Genomic DNA, 19,900 nt, shown 5'->3' with positions numbered 1-19,900 from the left:
TTGCACATAGTGACAAGGCCTACTAAAGGCTCTGGGGCTGTGCATGCTGAAGTCTGTGCAAAGTCACAGCTTTGTGTTATGGATGCTGTGTCGCTGGACAAATGCAACTTAGAGCATTTAGGAGAATGTTCAAGAGAGATGTTAGGTGGTGAGACTGAAATATGCAGTACACAGTATTTGCAGGAAGTACCTTGGCACAGGTCAAAGGCATCACTCAAAGTACATAATTTTCCCTCTTGCTTTGATTGGTTTGTGTTTTGCTAGAAAGCCTTTCCCCAGGCCCGGCTCACCTGAGTTGTGCCAGTAGTTTAGTACCTAATTTTTGAAAGGGCTTGGGTTATCAGATGCTGATAGCTAGTTCAAAGCACTCTGAAGTGATCTGCTCAGCACTTCTTCGAGGAAATGTAGGCACCTAAGTAGATGTTAAATTCTCTTGGTAATTTAATTTCACCTGAATTTGTCAAAACTGATCAAAATCTTCTGGCCTAGATTGTCTTATTTTTGTTTGTGCAGAGTAGCACAGTAATATTATCTGAAAGATGTAAACAGAAAACAATAAAGTATACCAGCTTTTTCATCAAGTATTGTCTTTTACAACTGAATTAGCTTTAGAGGTTGGTTTTACTTGCCTCGTGTCACAGTGGTTTTTAACTAGAATGTTCAATCAATGTCATATTAGTGCCAACTTTCTTCTATTCATTTACCATGTGGGCATCCCTCCCTAGGAAGGCTACTTGCATTGGTTCCTAGGCAACTGGAATAATATTGCTGCACGTGTGTGTCAGGCATTGATTGCCTTTGGGGCTTTTTTGTATTGTAAGTGAACACAGGCTAGTCCTTTTTCCTTTTCTTTGTGTTCTGCTAAAGACTCAGAGTTTGAAGGGCCTGTCTATGATATTCACAGCTGAGCAATTCAGAAATGCTTGCAGACAGGCACATGTGCAAAGTGTGGGTTGGTGATCATGCTGGAATCCCCAGGCAAGGCTTACTTCAGCCACTGTGGTTTGTTCTTTGGGGTTTTTAATAGCCAAGTTACAGGTGGTTTAGTGGTTTGGGTGCTTGGTGAATGTTTAGCATCATCTAAGGAAAATATAATGAATGATCCCATTTAATCCTGCTTTTACTCTGTATGGCAGGAAAGAAGAAACTGAAGAGTTTAGTCGTGAACGGTTCAGCCCTAAATCAAATCCTTGCTGAAATTTCTTCCAAGGGATTACTCACTTGACCAAAGGTGTGCAAGGTCTGGCACAAAGGAAGTGAGTTTTTGAAATGAAAAAAAGAAAGCTAATATATAAAATTACAAAGAAAGTGTGGTGGGTAAATATGGCACTGCAGTGAGACAGGGGAGCTCTTTGCCCTTCTCAGCTCTGCTAGGAGCCCCTGGCTGACCTTGAGCAAGCCAGTTCACCTCTCACTTCCTGCTGTGAGGTGGGAATGGTGCTCTATCTGTACAGCCAGCCCCTGTGCATGGACTGAAGGTATCCTAATAAACCTTGTTGGTTCCAGCAGCTTCATCCCACCTTCGTACCAGTCACATTGGTAAGTCTGTCAACCAGTAAGGTTCCTACGAGCCAAAAACCTGGCTTTCAGATGACATCCTGGGCCACCTGTTGATCATCCCTGCTTCATTTTGTCTGTTTAAGGTGAAAGGTCTTTGAGGCCTCTTTGTGTTGCATCCCCCACTTCAGGCACCTCATTCTGCTCAGGGGCACTTAATGGTGGTCCAGTACAAAGAATAAATATAAGCATAATCAATTGGTTGTGCATCTAGAATTACTTGAGCTATAATCCTGGGAAAAATAGATGGGAAGCATGAAAAGAACATGCCAGAATTTACAATTTACTAAATATTGCTGTGTTTCAAATGCCCAGACCTAGTGGGAGATACTAACTTTGGCATTTCCTCAGCATACAAGGAATGATTATATGCTTTTAATGTAGAAAGCCTTTTCTTTTGTAACTAGTGATGATAATAATAAGAGCATTATAATGCCTCTCTGGCTGTGGAGAGCTTTGCCCTTTCTCTTACACTTTCCAGTGCAATAGAAATTATTTAGAGGACTGAATTATTCTCTGCATTTTTTTTGCTCCATACAAGTAAAACATCCTTAAAACATAAAACACCCCCTAAAGTCTCAACAGAAATTGAGTTAGGTCAGGAAAGAAAAAAAAAAAAAAAAAGAAAACACCAAAATAGAGAGGAAGCTATTTCAGCTGCCTTCTTAGAAGACTGCAAGTCTGTGTGCAAACAACATGCAGTGTTCACTAAGTCTTCAAATACTGTTTGAAAAATAGAAAGATGCTATTAATGTGCAGTGTCACAATATCATTCATTAAAGAAGGAAACATGAAAGGCCTGAATGGCTATGGGCTCATCAGCTTATTATCAGTGGTGAATAGCATTCTCACAAAGGATGTAGGGACTTTTTGGCCTCTAGACAAAGGGTAAGTCAAGATTCAGAAATAGCACCTGAACTGTGAATTACCTATGACAACGACAAGGGTTAAGGGAAAGATAAGTAGGTGTAGTGAACTATTAAGTGAGTCTTTTATAGGCTACAAAATATATTTTATTTCTCCAGAGAAATAAAATAATTTTGATATACTGAGGCTTGAAAACAACAAAAGACCCTGTGAAATTCACATGTGGAGATAAAATTAGGTCTCAGAATTAAGTAGGAAGCAATCTGCTTGTAATATTCTATAAAATAATGTAATGTTGGAGTTTTTGGTATCACTGGAGAATCCCTCACCGTGAGGTTAGAAATGGTCAACCAGTTGGCATTCCAGGGCCAGTTAAGATTGATTGTATTTGATATGAGGAAAAGCAGAGCTGTGTAGGTAGCTTGGGGTAGTATAGCTCCACTTTAAAAGGAGTGACTTGCCAGTTGCACGGCAGCAAAGCAAGATCAGCATTGCCCCCCTGCCCTGGTGACTTTGTCAGTGAGGAAGACACAAGCATGCAGTGAAGGCTGAAATGGGTGTCCTCTCTACTTGTTCCTGTGCAGAGCTAGAGGCAGCTTTGTTCTCCAACTCAGAGCACCCTTCCTCTAGGCTGCTGCTTTGTTGTCATCTGGACCCCTTGGTTGGGCTCAACCTTCACAAGAGAAGGCAGAAAATAGATCTTCAGAGCAGCAGTCAGGGGGCACCAGAATGGACCCACGATGGCAGCAGTGGGTGCCACTGCAGGGACTGTGAGATGAGGGCTGGCTGTTTGCTCTGCCTCTGCTTAGTGCCTGACAGTGTGGGGTCCTGGGCACAGCTTCAGCTACTGCACCAGCTCTAATGAATAACAGTTCAGTTTTTCTCTCTGTTTTGATTCCAAGTGATGGGAAAAATGTTTGTTGATCTTTTCCACTGGCCTTATTTCTGAAAAATGAATTCATATTAATTTGAACACCATCAGTCTTTGTTTGCTCTGCTGATGGCCTTTTGACTTGAGAGACCAGGTGTGCTGGCTCCTCTCTCATCCTGCTCAATCCACTTCAGCAGTAATTTCTGATAGGTTTTGTCATTTCCATGCATGCTGTAGAGAAGTATTGGGCTAGCGTAGGGGGTGGTGATATGAGAGCACAAAATTACACTCCTCATCAATCATTACCCTCTAGCAACTTCCAGGGCACTGTAAACTGCTGACTAACAAGGGAGAATTAGCTTGATAAAATCACCATTAGTGTCAGTTCAGAGTGGTGTAAAGTTTTAAAGACACTGCTGTCTTCTGTCTCTTCTTTGCCCATTAGTGGGTCTGTTTGTGGAGATCCCAACCCAGCAAAGCACGTAAGCACACTTAATGGAAGGCAGAAAGAAATCAGTGGGATATGAGTCCTAAGCATGTGTGCATGTGCTTCACCGGATAAGGGCCATAACACACTCTCTGAGCACAGAAATTGTAAATATCTCTGCATGAGCCAGTTTCGTGACTCAAAACCAGATTTAGCCTGTATCTAGGCTGAGAAATCCAGGTTTTATTGCAAGATAGCATGGAAGCCAGTAGATGTACTGCTTTATACTTAGTCTTGTTCACCTATCTTTTCTTATTCATATTTAAGTTTTATCAGTTAATACTAGTTAGAAATGTGCCTCCTTAAATCTTTGCACAGCCTTCTTAAAGCTCTGCAGTTATTAAAATTTACACCATGTTTGGAGCCATGCATAAAACTTCAAGTGCAGCCAGACAGGAACAGTTTTTTTAAAAAGTTACAGATGAGATGCAGCCAATATAGCTAACAGGTTGTGTTAGCTTATGGACTTCTCTCAGTATTGTCAGACCACATGCCTTATGGCTTCTCACTTTTTGGGGGTTTTCTTTCTTCACGTTTTTAATTTTTCTTCACAGGCTTGAAGACAAGAACCTTATTTCTATGAAAATCAGGTTCAAAGCAAACCAACAAAAAACCCCACTAAAGTTATAATAATGGGCACTTGGATTCTTACATAGTCATTTCACTAAATATTTACAAGAAAAGAAAAGAAAAGTGCAAGGCATTTCAAGATGTCCTACAGAATCACCAAGGGTGACCAACACCGGTTGTTTGTATTTCAGGATTATTCTAAAGTTTCATATTTGTTGCTTTTATTATTTGATTATCCAACTGAAATCTAAGACTTTTTACCTCTGACAGTCCTCCTTTTACTTTTTCCTTTGGTTACAAAGCTGTAGTGACAACTCATCACTACAGAGAGATATTTGCATTGAAAGGCTGAGAATGTCCAACTGTTGAGTTGTAGCCCACTCATGATTGCCAGATGTTTCATTGCTCGACATCCTCTGCAACTGGGGCTTGATCTGCTGTGACATTAAGTTCATTGCCTCACAATGCCCCAAAAGTAAACCAGTCATCTTGTTTGAGCAGTTGATTTGTTTGAAGTCCTAATGTCGCATTTGAGAACAGAATAACACAGCTTTGAATGCCAGAAGCATAGCTCAATGTACTGATCAATTGATCAACATAGATCAGTTGTTCATCTAGTCTAGTCTTCCACAGGACACAGGGCAGACAACATCACTTACCTTTGTTTCATTTTTACTTCTGAAATGACAACTTCTGCTGTTGAAGTGGACTGTTCTTTACTCTTTCCAGAACAGCTGACCACTGGAACTTCAATGAGAAATATGTCGCATCATGGCTGTTACAAATCACAGAATCTGTTTCTGCAAATGCCTAAATATACCTTATTGGAAAATATTATAGCCACGCCTTATTTACAAACAAAGCAAGACTTGTCTTTTGTAAAACAGAGTGGATGTCTTTTCAGTGATGTACCTGAATGCTAGATGCTAAGAAGATAAGTATTAATCCTTCTAAAAACTTGTCTGTGAAGCAGAAGTGCTGGGACAGTTTCTCAGCAACTGCAAAATGAATGCAAGTCAATTTATTTTAGTGTTCCTGAGTAGCTTTACACCAGCAGAGGCGGGGCCATACCAGTGTCTTTTACAATGCACTCTGATGAAGCATAATGCTCTCTGAGCTCCCAGAACGGTGTCAAGGAATACCTACTGCCCACAGCCCACGTGAAGCCCGTTGCATGCTCTGGTCCTATGTTGTGATTCAATTTTGACACTAATTTGTGTTTGCAGGTGTGAAAGCTGTGGTGCTGTCTTCCACTCTGAGTGCAAAGTGAAGGCTGTACCATGCCCCAGGTGTGTGCGTAAAGAATTGCAGAAGAAGCAGAAATCCTTCTGGAGGCAACTGAATATGGACGAGAACTTTGAAGAGTCTTGCAACATGTTTGAATTGTCGTATCAGACCACATGAGGTCCTTAAGGCAGTGGCCAGCCTGAAGAGAATCCTTCTCCCAGCTGCCAGCTCAAGCAAATTCTCTGCTTAGACAGGCAGAAATTGTGTTGAAAAATATTACCTGACCTTCTTCATCTGTGAAATAAGAGCTGCCAAAGTGGCCATAAAGCCTTGTTGGCTTTGAAATACCAATGGCTAAACTGCATTGAAGTCCAGCCTTTGGCTCTCATACAAAATGTGGTTTACGAGAAATGCTTTAGGTCTAGCTAATTAAGTACCCAACTTTCTTTTCCACCTCTGGAGAACACTTTATCTCAAGGCAGAAAATATTTACTGCCATGACTGCATTATTTTTTATGTTGTTCATTTAGAGTTGATGAATCATCTACTTATTTATGTGTATTATTTATTTATTAGTAGCCTTGGCGGGGGTTCTGGTGAGGTGTTTCACAGAACCCAGTAGAGCAGGAATTATTTTAAGTCCACTGTCTCCTTCTGATATAGACATGTGGTTTCATTTCCTTATGTTTTCAGAGAACTATCTTAAAGGATCTCCCTTAAACCTTATTCGGGGTGCTTGCAAGCATAAGACACAGAATAATTCCTTCAGTTATGTTTATATATTTATAACCCCCCCAGTGAACTACTCCATATTCAGATAACCTACTCTTTTTGTTCAGGCTGGAAATATCAGTTAAGCTCTGTCACTGAAGTCCTTTGAGATTTGTGCTGGTTACTCTTGATTCATGGGAGGCTGTGTCCTTGTCTGTAGTAACATGATGTTGGTTCTCCTTCCAGTCTGAAACTTTAGGGCATTTTAAGTGTTCACGTTGGTTTTCTTTTCATTTCCTGAAGTTTACTTCAAATCTTTTTCTAATCTGAACCTGTTAAACTGATAGTCAGGAAAGTGGTCTTGCCCATTTACCTCCAAAATTGTGAAACACTACTTTGCTGTTTTCATATGCAACTTGTGTCCTGCATTCTCTCTGAGCTCCGAGGCATTTATAGTTCCGTAATGACTTCCATGGTGGACAGTGAAGTTCCTCAAGGTATGATTCTGCTTCACACACCTGGAACACAAGGAAGTATAAACCACAGTGAATTATTCTGTAAAGGGAAGTACCTGATGGATTTAACTGGGGAGGTATGTGTCATTACTGGCAGTATGTTTAATTCATGGCAAGTTCACTTCCAATGAGCAGTTAGATTGTCTTCCTTCCATTTCACATTCCTGACTCTTTTCCACACCCTGCAGTCATATGTGTATTACATACCTATGAAAGCATTCATATATATATATATATACACACACACACACACACACAATCTATATATAGAAAGTAAATATGGTTTCAGGAGAATAATGCCAGTTGCATGTGTTTTTTTTCCCTCCTCTCACATAGGTTTGTAAAAATATGGAATACTGATTTTTGCTTTCTATATAATCTACCGACTGTTGTATTCAAGGCAGAAAGCAGTTTTGGTTGTTGAAGCATCTCACTAATTGCTGAAGTATTTTTAATGAAAGAACAGGGTACATCATGCTTACATTAAAAGGTAGAATGCTACAATGAGTTGCCTTGTACTGGAATGTAAGTGGTTACCTTTTCCAGCCTCCAGTCAAAGAAAAAAGTAGCTTTCTCAAATCTGAGTGCAACTACTGTATATATATATTTACAGAAGCATGTTTATATCTCTGTACATTAGACAACCAGTGCCTTTCTTTTGCAGAAATACTTCTTTCAGTGGGATTCTTTAGAAGGAAGTGAGGGTTTTTCCGTGTTCTTGGCAAAGTGCTGTAGGGATTCCCATACTTAATAAACCTGGTGAATCATGCACCTTTGTCACTAAAATTAATACTTCCCATACACAATGGTGTCTCTGTCTCAGCTCACTGTTCCTCATGTGAAATGAGTTGCTTTTGGCTATCACCCTTAAAGGTATAATGTTCCTTGCAAATCCATTCCCATGCAAAGAATTCCCTGTGTGTTCAGAAATGCAAACACTGGGGAAGTATTGTGGAATTAGTCAGGCAAACAGGAACTGCCCTGGTACTGGCTGAATAAACAGAACGCTCCCATGTTTTTCAGCTTGTGTCACTACAATTACTGCTGTGGCAAAGCCAGTAGCTCTGAAACTGTCAGCATCTGGCAGGTACTATTTTGAATTATCTGTAGACACAATGTTAGGTCATTAAAGAAAAAATGGTGGTGTTTTTCATATCATCATGCTCTGGTGTTTATAATACTTCACAGTGCTTGTTCATGTCCAGCTCAGTTTGGAGAAGGCTGCTTGAGTGCACTGTCAAAAACCATGTGGAGTCAAGGAATCAAGGTTCAGACATTGCAAAATATTAGTTACTTTGACAGATGTCCTATCTCCAAAGTACCAGTCATGTGGATGGTTAGATATTGGAATTGAATGCTGGAATAACAATATAGACAGCATGGGAGTTGCTCTGGGTTTGTGCATGTACTACAGAACAGTTTCTTTGCTAACAGAGATTTAAAGGATAAAAAAAGTATGATGTTGGCAAAACTGCTGAAATTAGTCATGGGTCTGAAACCATTGCCATTACAAATGACATAGAGCAAGAGCATGTTATGATATTCTGTCAGGGCCCAGAGCTTTATGTTGAAGGATACTGTACAATACAGATCATGCTGTTTGCTTTAAAATCCAGTGTTGTTGTAAACCAGCTAGTTGCTAAAATGAATAGACATTCATTTCTACTTTGGAAAGGTGATACAGCTTCACAGTAGCTCTAGGAGCAGGCTGTAATGTGAAAGATGATGTCCTCTCAGGGATGCCTAGCTCCTATCCAAAAGCAGTTATTCCTTATGAATGGGTCAGATGAAGTATTCTGAAACCAATTTTTGTAAGCGTAATGAAAGGCTTAATCCTGCCCTCAGTTGATTTTCTTGCAGGAGCCATCTGCAAGCAGGAGCCTCAGCCTGAGGTTCTGCAGGTGGTTTGTGTTTCAGACAGCTCTGTACCCTTGCATGGTTGTCTCTGCTGTACTACCAGTGCTCCGTGCCGGTCCCCACTGCTACTGTCTGCCCATTCTGCAGCCCACAGCCTGCACGTGGCTCTGCTCTGCAGACTTCTGGATGGGCATCAGCTGGTAAAGTTCCTGGGGACTTTGCAGGTTGCATGACTCTGCCCACACCCTCCCCCCACCCCGGGTGAAATTATGCATTAATACTTCAGACCTGTCCTACCCACACATTAAATAAATTTGAACTATGCCATTTCATTGTGAATCAAGAATAAAATATGCTGTTTGTCTCCTTCAAAGAGAAGATGCTTTCATAACTGACTGAGAACGAATTGATCTGTAATCCAGTTACTGCTTTTGCTTTGTACAGAACTTGTCATCAGTGTAAAAACAGGATGCTTAACTGCAGTGGACCATAGCTTCACTCTCTACAGGTACTTACAGTTAGTCTGATATTATTTTAATCTAGGACACTATCGAGATCCTGATTTAAAGTCTCTTTTTCTCCTTACCCTAACCATCTACCTTCCCTTTAATGGGAAGATGGGCCTATTTAGGAGATGCAAACTGCAGCTCTTTTTGTATTATCAATCTATAAAAAGAGAAATTTGTATTTCTTGTGTAGGAATCCTCCTATTGCTTTTCTTGTTTTTTGTCTGTCTTATGTGGTGGAAAATGATGGGTTTGTGATGTGACAAAATATCCTGGCTGGCACATACCAATAATGGGCTCACTGCTGGGATCCATAGGAATTGGTAGGTATGAGGGAAAGGTACTCTTTTGAGAGGAACTTAAGTTTTTTGCAGTACTGCACAGGCTCTGATGGCCCTGTTAGGAGGGAATCATCAGGGTATCTCTAGAGCTCCTCTTGTCAAAGCTTCTCTTATTATTAGGATAGTGTGTGTATTACAATAGATTGCTAATAATGTAGTGAAAGATTTTTTAAAAGAGCAGAGGATGTCTGTTTACAATGAAATGGGGAAGCTGCCCAGTTGAATTTTGCTTTTTCCCTGTAGCAACAGAAGCCACCGAGTTTCCTAAGTTTCCCAAAGTTCACTGCCTGGATTGCAGCTGACTGTTGATCTGTATAAAAATAATTAATTGAATCATCATCATAATCTTCTAATTTTTTTTTCCTGCCACTGAATTGCAAGCCAGTCTCCCCTCTCTCTCCACTGTCTCTGTCCCTCTCCTTACTCACAGTGCTGAGCCTGTAGCCAGGCTTGGAGCTTCGTAGGTCATTGTGTTGCTTTTGAACCAGTTGAGTCCAGTCATTCTCTCCTTTGTAATTTGCCTTCCAATTTTCCCTTCCCAGTAGGAGTGCCTTACAGTACAGTATATTAGTGTCTCTCTTCCTGTTTTGGATTTCCTGGTTGCATCTGCTGTTTTATTAACTTGTAGACTTAAACTGAAATGCTCCTATGGCTGGGCGTGCTCTTTGGCAGGAGCAGCTGAGTAAGTCAGTTTGCTTGTTCTGCCCTCATGAAGTCAGCTCTACAGGCTTCATATACCCGCTCTGAAGACACCAAGCTGTGTGGGAACTCCTCACTTTTGCTCCTTTTGGTGCCTTAAATTTTGAGAAGTGAATGATTTTTTTAGAAATGCTCTGCCATGATGCAATGTGTTTGGCATCAGAGCTTAAAACCCTTGCTCGTGACAGTTTCCATCATGCTAGGAATGGTAACCATAAAATTTGTTTACTGTCTATGCTTTGTGAGGGCATTATGAGAGAGGATGGCGTGGAGATGCTATTGGTTCTTATTATGTGTGTTTTTGAGACTTGCTGGGCTGCTTAGCCTGAGATGCAGTTGTTCAAGACCTTCAGAAGCCGTGCGTATATAATAATGTCAGGTACAGAGAATTCAAACAGGGTCAGGTCACATGCAGTTTTGCTCCTCCTGGAACCCCTGGCCAGGGACTCCCATACCAAGCCCCCTGCTCGCTTGCACAGCTGGGTCCAGTGCTGTGGGAGTGAAGGTGTTTTCTCAAAGCTCAATTTTAATGCAGCCTGGCTCCCTGGAAGCTGACCCAGTGGGGGTTTAGTCAGCCTTAACTTAGAGAGAGGGTTAACCCGTGGAAATTTTAGCATTATTTGCTAAAGTATGTGGCAGGTGTCAGCCTAGGGCACAAGTCCATACTAACTGTGATTTTGTAAGTCCACATTTGGCACCAATAGCAGGAATCCCCTTAATAGCAGCAGTGCTGTTACTGCATTTTAGCAGTACAGTGAGGAGACAGCCTGGATAATAATGTGCAAAATCCTTCTTTACTTGAAAACCCTGGTGTGCCCATGATGGCTTGAGTCATATGTTAAAATACCAATTTCACCCAAATTCCTTAGGGTAACCATTAATGCAAATTGCAAACATGCCACTTGTGGTCAGCATCAGAGATGTCTAGGTCTGGAGAGCTATCAGCTGTCTAGGACCAAAGTGTATTAGACTTTGTGAACAGGTGTCTGCGGCTCAATTGTTTATTTATTCCTGTCTAATCTAATCCACGTCTTAAACCATTATGAATCCTTGAATAGGCAGCATTATTTTGGTGGAAAAAGGATTTGTTTCAGTTTTGCTTATGCACTTGTCTCCCAAGTTGATTTTGCTTAAACTAAACTGTGCTTTCAGTTTTGATTTTTAATTAATACCTGTGATACCAAGTTACCTTACAAGAGACCCTGCTATACTTGAGGTAAGCAAAAGTAAATTCATGGGCAAAATGTGTTTCATAGGTATTAAGTGATAAAGGCAGCTTCCAAATCAACTTTAGCTCAGTCAAGGCAGTTGAAAGCCAGGTGTGAGCAGCAGAGCACAGTGGCTGATGTGGTCCCTGGCAGCCTGGGCTTTCCTTCCTGCCAGAGCACCAGCTCACCTGCACCATTACAGTGAATTTTAGCATTGCTGGCAGTGCACCCTGAGTTTTTGGAATACCCTTTTGTGTGTGTGCTACTGTGTTAACTTATTTGCAACATTGTTATGTATGTTTCATTGTTTACATTGTTGGTTTGGTTTTTTTACTTTTGACAAGGATATTTTTTAAATTATCTGCAACTACTGGGCAATAGTCTTAATTTATTTTTGATGTGTAATGATGTTATAATTTAAATCCACTGAGTTGAATTGCTTGTTGACACTTGAACAGGGTTTATTTGGGTTCACTTGTGACTGCATCAGAGCACCAGTCCCTCCTGTGTAAAGGCAACTCTCAATAAACACTAAAAAAATGTTACTCGTCCTTTTTAATTTGCCTTCTGGTGGGTACTGTACCATGGGTAGGGCAGGCTGTGAAAGAGTGATAGTTTTCTTAAAAATGCTTGTCTGCTGGTTAAACTCTTCTGAAACTAAGAAAGTATCATACTTACTGTTCCTAGATCTCAGCCAGGAGGGCCTCTGGAAGTACTGCTGATGTCTGCATCAGGCTCTGGGGGTTTGGATTCCCAGTTACATCTAGTGGTTTTGGAAAGCCACAAATTCCTAGATTTTTAATGGTGCTGACCCCTGCCACAAGCTCCTGGGAGCTTACTGTGGCTTTGAGGCATGCTTGGAAACAGAGCTCCTGGGAGGCTTGCAGCAGGCAGCTGCTTACTGTGTGGCTGCCACATGTCCTCTGCCAGCAGGGTCCAAGGTCAGGGCCTTGAACTCTAAGTAAGGGAGGCATCTCCCAGGTGGACTGAGGGGACCACTGAGGGGCTGGAAGGGCAGGATTTTGCCCATGTTAGGAGGGTTCTCACATCCTATAGATGTAGGAGCAGGTAAGATTCTTGTTCTTCTTGGTTGTTTCTTCCAGTGCACTAGCTAAGGAGTTTCTGCAGCTCCTTGAATCTGGATTTGATGACTAAAGATTGCAGCACAGAGCTGTGGTGGAGCTCATGGGCCTAAAACCCCTGCCTGAGACTCCCCAGAGCATTCCACACCCAGCCCTATGCTCTGGCAGCTTTCAAAGAGAAGGATATATCCCCTCCTTCACTGTCTTCCTGCCCCTCCTCAGAAAAACCAGAAGTCCATCAGGAATGTCAATCCTCTCTCCTGCAGGAACCTTTGGACTTCATCCTTGTGATGAAATCAGCTACAAGCAGTGAGTTAATGTTTGACCAGGACCACACAAGCTGCACAAGGAAACCATGTGCAAGACCTTCTCTTCCTCCTTATTTGCTTTACAAGGTGAGCAAATTCTGTTATGACATCTCCTTCCCCTTTCACTGCCACCTCCCCTCCTCACTTCACCATGTAGGAGGTGATGTGAAAAAGCATCCACGCAGAGCAGAGACTCTGTGGAGCCCTGGGAAGAGCATGCCAATCCAAGCTCTAGCTCTTCTTTTAAAAAAGTCAGGATAATTAATTTTAAAAGAGCTACCCTTCTAGCTCTCAGATCAAAATGAAGAATATTTGGGTTAATATGTGAAGTTGACTGGTTTTCTGAAAGAGTGGAGCTAGCAACCTCCTCCTTTCCTTAGGGACTGAGAGGGCCCTTCTGGCTGTGAGGCTTACTGTACCTTTTCAGTGAAAGCACACTGAGGGCAAATGAAAATATTCTGGGAGTGTGTGTACATAGCTCTGGACTGTCTTGTTAAAAGAGTTCTTGTTTAACTAAATACTCTCCAAAGTAGTGGTCCCATTTAAAGGCCTGAGTATTACCACTATGAGAAGGTGGTGAAAAGCATCTCAGATAATCAAGTGTCACAGTTAAAACCAGACAAAAGTCTCCAAGGCAAGCAGGACTAAATTCCATCCATTTTAAGCATAGACAAATATAAAACTTGGCATTGAAGCTGCAAACAAGCTTTAAAAAAGTCAGTCCATTGTTTATAGTAAGTGACTTTCAATTTCCTATAATTTAGTTTCAAGGCATTAGCATTCATTTACATATTAAAAACGAAGATGTTGGCAGTACACAATGTGAGGCTCATCTGGAAAGCAAGACAAATCAGATAAGAGCTTGTGTTAAAGGACTGAACTCTCATTTACTTGAAAATTCTCAGGTGTTTATCATGTAGGTACAACATGATGCATTTAGAGGTAAATAAGAAGGAATTATTATTAAAGTTAGGTACTGTTTAAAAATAAGAAAGTGCAAATTACTAAATCAGTGTAAGAAAGTAATAGATGTAATCAGCATGCATGGAGCAGTTCAGTCCAAAGTGCTTTCCTAGCATTTAAGATTATAAATTAATCTCATTTCTGGCTGACACTGCAGGCAAATACCTGAAGTGCAGCAACAAAGTTATGAAACACAAGGAGCGTGCAGTTTTGGGCACCACAATACAAGTAAGAGGTTAGGCTGTTAGAGAGCATCCAAGAGAAGGGCAGCAAAGATGGTGAAGGGCCTTGAGGGGAAGCCATATGAGGAGCAGCTGAGGTCTTTTGGTCTGTTCAGTCTGGAGAAGAGGACACTGAGGGGAGACCTCACTGCAGTTACAACTTCCTTGTGAGGGGAAGAGGAGAGGCAAGCATTGATCTCTGTGGTGCCAGCAACAGAACCTGAGGAAATGGCCTGAAATTATATCAGGAGAAATTTAGGTTGGGTACTAGGGAAAGGGTAGTTGGGCTGGAATGGGGTCCCCGAGGAAGTGGTCACAGCACCAAGCCTGGCAGAGTTCAAGAAGTCTTTGGACAATGCTCTCAGGCACAGGGTGTGACTCCTGGGGATGGTGCTGTGCAGGGCCAGGAGTTCAACTCCCTAGTTCTTGGGGGTCCCTTTCAACTCAGCTTAGTCTGTGATTCTGTCTCTCCCTCAGTTTGTACCTTCCCCTGCAATGATTTCTGAGAGCAGGGGTACAAATGCCCACGAAAGCAAGGCTAGGGTGGAAAACAAATGCCAGCACCATCCTGTCATCAGACGTTGTCACGCAGTGGCTTGTGACATTGGTGGATACTTTCTTGTGTACATATTGCAAAATGTCCTGTTCTGCCTTGGACTCTGCACTTCTGAAGGACACTTGTTCTGGATTTGACAGACAGCAAGTTTGATCCTTGAAGCAGATCCAAGACCTGCTGGCTCCAATGAAAACTGCAGTTTGTCAAAGAAACAGGGCTGGGCTCTCAGTATTTAAAGACAGGAGCTGTAGCAGCGTATAAAATTGGCAGGTTCCTTGTGAAATACAAGTGCATCTAGCACAGAGCTAACCCTGGCTGATAGCAGGTAAAAGAGGGCAAAAGCATAATAAAATGCAGGTCTCTACTGTAGGTATTTACACAGTATCAACATTGTTAGCTGCGCTTAGAGATTTATGTCAAGTGTTAACTGTACTGTCATAAAACAATAAAGTACTTCTGTGAAGGGCTTAGGGCAAAGGGGAGGCAGAGAAGTCTCACTATATAAGGCCCTCCTCCTGCATCTGTGGTAATCCATGGGAATGTTTCCATAGTTGTCAGCAGGAGTTGTGTGGAGGCCTGCTAGGGGAGGGCAAGCAGAAGCACATTTACTATGTTTAGAGCAGGTAACTAATGATTTTGTCTCGGGGAGGATGTTGCCACCACCAAATGCTAGGAGTTAACACAGCTTATAAATCTACCTTGCAATAAGTGAAGAGATTAGGGTTCCTCCTGGCAGCAGGGATGTCCTTTGGTTTTTCATAGAAATGCTGAACCATCAAATCTGAGAGATTACAATAAGAGAACTACTGTGGCCATGGGGTGAAAAGGGCAAGAGTCCAGTGTCCCGGGGTTTCTACACAGCGTACCCTGGACTCTGCACACTTCCAGCTCTAGGCTGTTGCAACTCTGCTACTCACACTGGGCTCACAGTAGGCTTCCCCTCAGCGTTTTGGCTGCAGGACCAGACTTCTCATCTGAATTTAGTGTTTATATGTAGTGGACCAAACTGAAACGCCAGTCCAAATCAGTCAGAGCACCAGGGAGTTTAGATCCAGGCATGGTGCCTGCCTGTCCATGGGTCTGTAGCTCCAGTTTGTCCTCCCTGCTTGTTGTGTCTGCCCTTTGTGAGGTTATGGCAAGATTGTTTTCCCATACTGATACATGGGACTTACTAGAAAAGTATTGCCCTTCCACTAGAGATGGTTCCTATGGAGTTGTTCCCTGTTTAGATGCCACTGTATGGGACGGTGTTTTCTTGCTTCTTTGCAGATGCAGGAAGTAATTCTTCTTTATCAAAACATCTAGTAGAAGTTTCCCCCACCACAGCAGTCCCACAGCTGTCCTGAGAGGGATAAGAGAATTACCTGCTTCCTGACCCCGCTGTGGACAATGCATCTCAAAGGTCAGTCAGCTTCAAATAAGAGAAACATCTTTGCCCAGAAGATATTTCTAAGTCCTTCATAAACTTGAGTATTGCTGCCAGCCTTGCTTTCTCTGTCAGGAACCACAGTGCTCCACACCTGCTGGTCTTCACTGTTCTCTGAGGGACCTGATAGGAGCTGTTTGGAAAACAGATGGGTAGGTGTTGAACACTTCAGCATCTGACCCCATGTCTCTCAACTGTCTGAATTAATTTTGAGCCAATGCAACTGGATGAACCTTACATACGTCTTTCTCAAAAGCATTGGCCATGCCATTTCCTGTCTCATATTTTATCTTAAAACTAATGAATAGAGCTGAAATCTGTCCCTCACTTGTCAGCTTCATCAGCTTTAAAACTCCAGGCCTAACTTCATATTGGGACAGCTTTCAAAGTCCATGGGTTCATTCCTGCCATATTTCAGTGTGAGACTGAGTTAGTCCCTCCTGAGTCCTGGGTGGTGTCACAGTGGCAATAAGCAGCTTCAGTCCCACGGCAGGCCTACTGTCCCTTTCATCCCTCCAGCCCTCAGCTTCGCTGGTGCTGGAGACGTGGCCCAGATTCACTCCTCTAGTCCCAACAGCACCACAGGCTCCTACTCCACAGGACCAGCACCTAGCCCAGCAGAGTGCTGTAGGACACCCTGTCCTTGCATCCCACCGTCCTGGTGCAAAATACGTTAAGCTCAGTTTAGAAAGAGGTGAGCAGTCTCCCATGTGTACCCAGGGCAGAGTGCCCCAGCACCAGCATCCTGGCTCTGTGTGTGACCTTTTCGCATGAATATCTCAGTGGTGTCCTCGTCACATGAGTTCTCCAGCCTCTGGCACGGTGAGACCGCCTGGGAGACTGTGACGGCCCTTTCAGATTGCACATCTCTTGCTCTGCATAGCCACGCGTTACAATTTTTCGCCTTACACTTCCATGTAGGAATGCGGGGGGGCCCTTGGAGCAAGCTGCCTGGGACGGGCACGGACGTGCCCGCGGGAGAGACGCGGGGCAGAGCGCGTTTCTCGCTCCTCACACTTTTCTTTTTTTCTTGACCCGCCTCAGTGATTGGAAAGGACCCACGTCCCGTGTTCCACCCCACCCCCCCGCGGCCCCCTCTTCTTCCCCGGCCGCACAATTGTCGCCGCCAATTAGTGCATTGTTAGGGCACACAATGGCGCTGTGGCCACTGGAATGGGCCGCTTTTGTGCGTCTCCAGTCGGCTGTAGGGGCAGTCAAGATTCATTTAGGGCCTTACACAACACGGACAGAAAATACTATCAGAAAAGCAAAAGGGGGGGAAGAAAAAGGGAGAGGTAGCGAGGAGGGGCGGGGGGAGCCCGCTATTCAGGGGTTAGCCCAGCCGCATGAAAGGCCCAAGAAGCAGTGCCACATTGAAGACGCCCCTTGGAACACAAAAAGGAACCGGGGCTTAATAGTAATTAGTGGGCAAACTGCAAAGCGCACCGTGGCTCTCCAGTGAATTGTTCCTGCACTTACTGCCAGAGCTGCCCCTTCCCCCTTCCCTCCGGTCCGCCTGGGAGGGGGGCAGCTCGGGGGTGGGAACTGGCAGCCCTCCTTTACCCACCGGCTCTGGGGAGGCCTCACCAAGCTCTTCTTTGTGGCAGGTAAATTGGATTTCATTCTCTAAAGCTCAGAGCCAGTTACAGGAGGTACTTTGCAGCCGGGGCAGGGGGGATGGTTTCAGAGTCAGCGCCGTGCCCGTGTCGAGGACCTTTCAACAGCCCCGTCCCTTCTGCAGCCTGCCACAGCACACCTTGAGGCTCGGCTCTTTGCCTGTGGCCTGTCCCTCTTTCCCCAGCAGAGACTTGCAGGCCACTGCTGTTGTTTTGCTTCTTTTGTTTCTCCCCTTTGTTCATAAAATAATCACCTGCACGGGCGATTCTTATGATCTATTTAGGGAAAGGCCTGATAACACCTCAGTCAGCTTAGTAGAGGTGAGGAATATGCTCAGGCTGAAGACCAAACCTTGCCCGTCCTTTTAAAAGTCTGCACAGTGCAAACAGCACTTGCCTCCACCTCTCTGCCCTCAGATCTCTCCTATCTATGCCAGCTCTCAGTCACACTGAGGCCTTCATCAGTACATACAGAAGTTCCTAAAGAACATTTTGGCCCAGCACACCTTGGGATTGTCTTAGGCAGCTGCATTAGGGTGCAGCTGAGTATGTTTAATCCCTACTTCTGTAGAGATCAGGCTGCTGTTATCAGTCTCAGCTCATCTCCCGAACTTCTTGTACTAGGTTTAGTCAGGAGCCTATGTGTCCAACACAGTTAGCTGTGTCTTGGTAACATGCCAGATCAAAAGAGCCACAAGGCAGGTTTGACCCTATGTAAGTAAATGTGGTTAAGTATTGAGGAGAAATTCAGGGCATCTTAGCCCCCATGGAAAGTACACAGAGGCACAAAATTAAGAATAATTCCTTTTATGTTGTCACGGAATCTAAATATAATCTGTGGAAGAAATATGTGGGATCTGATGGTTAGTTTAGTGGCTCTTCTTAGCTAATGGATGTATGCTTCAGTTATCCTTGAATACAGAGCTGCTGGAACAGGTGCTCATCTCAAGCACAGCTACACACAGTCCCACGAGTTTAAACTGGGCTCTTGCAGATTAAGCTCAGTGTGGTTAGACCAGACACCAACTGACCAAATTTAGTAGTTTCAGCTGGAAATGTTTCCAAACTGCAGTGTATGAGATACACACACACACAGTTCTGGACCACCATCTCAGTACTGGTAGAGATTGAAAATGTCTCCCTGTTTCCTCTGGTAGTTACAACACTCTCCTGTCTCCTAGGTATCCAAGTAAGCCTAGGAAACACAGATGCTGCTCCAGTACCAGTCTTTTTCCATGACCTGGAAGCCACAGCCACTCTGTGTGTCTATACAAAATAGGTTTGGTTATATTAGAACGGTGAAAATAAGATTTACAACTAAGACTTTTTGTCTGTCAGGAATCCCATCAAGGGTTTCATATGAGGCTGTGGGCAGCACAGCGGGCATCAAGGGCTCAGCTGGTGTTGCTGGGATGGCTCCTGCAGTACAAACACAATCAGGGAGCTCACTGTCTCACAGATAGAGCTGGTTGGAGGCACTGTCTCACAACACAGAATGTGTCTGTCTCTCACCAGCCACAGTACATCCTCTCTGCTAATTAGCAACATCCTTGGCAAAGTCTCAGCTGAAAGGATTACACTGTCTTCTCACCTTGCTCTGTCCCTTCCTCCCCGAAAGAGGGATGTTTGCTCCTGTTAGGATGCAGTTGGCTGGCCCAGGTAAGGAATCTGCCTTGTTTCCCTCCAGACTGCTCATCTACCAGATGATGGATTTTGTCTTCAGGACTGTAAGCCTGGCCCTGACTGAAGGGAGGTGCAGCCTTGCCTCCCTGCAGCACAGAGCAGAGGTTCTCAGTCTCGTGTGCTCTAGTGGAACAGAGAGGGAAACAGCATCTGCAGCAGGAGCCACAACGGTATTTTTCCAGCTTAGCACTGTGGGGTTGATTTCACAGCTCTCTCTGGCCATAGAGACAAACCATAAACCTTTTGTGTCTGCAAAAACAAGGAGAATTACCTTTCCTTTCTCCTGTTTTTTTGTGTTCCCTATCTACTTAGCCCAAGAGCAGTTTGAACTGCCAGTATAGTCAGCACCTGGCACAGCTGGAAGCTTGCACAGGAATTTCTGTGAGTGTACCCAGTAGAATCCTGTCTGCCTTGTGATGGTGTAATGGTTGGGGGTCTGGCACTGCCAGCCTGAAGGAGACATAGAGAAGGGCTCAGCTTCTCCTTTGTCACAAATAGTGGGACAGTTAATTCACCAGCATATCCAGCATGAATTCTCCTGCAGTCGGACAGACTTTTCTGAGCTAAAAGCTGAACCAAGCTACTTCAGTGTTTTCATGCCATAAGGAAGATGCTGACCTACATGAGCC

At 43.6% G+C, this 19,900-nt stretch overlaps 1 protein-coding gene across 2 annotated transcripts in view; it reads left to right on the top strand.

Moving 5' to 3' along the window:
• PLEKHM3 (pleckstrin homology domain containing M3) overlaps positions 1–7,086 on the top strand; it is a 72,399-nt gene extending 65,313 nt beyond the window's left edge. For both annotated transcript variants that reach the window (XM_084208952.1, XM_084208953.1), the window contains one exon: positions 5,579–7,086. In XM_084208952.1, the coding sequence (XP_084065078.1) occupies positions 5,579–5,756 (178 nt within the window). In that variant the 3' untranslated portion in view covers positions 5,757–7,086. The remainder of the gene's footprint in view (positions 1–5,578) is intronic.
• The last annotated feature ends 12,814 nt before the right edge of the window (positions 7,087–19,900 follow it).

Source organism: Fringilla coelebs (genome assembly GCF_963513975.1).
Source record: "Fringilla coelebs genome assembly, chromosome: 7".
NCBI classification, from domain to species: domain Eukaryota; kingdom Metazoa; phylum Chordata; class Aves; order Passeriformes; family Fringillidae; genus Fringilla; species Fringilla coelebs.
Note: the sequence above shows the minus strand (reverse complement) of the source record. Positions and strands in the feature narration are given on the sequence as shown.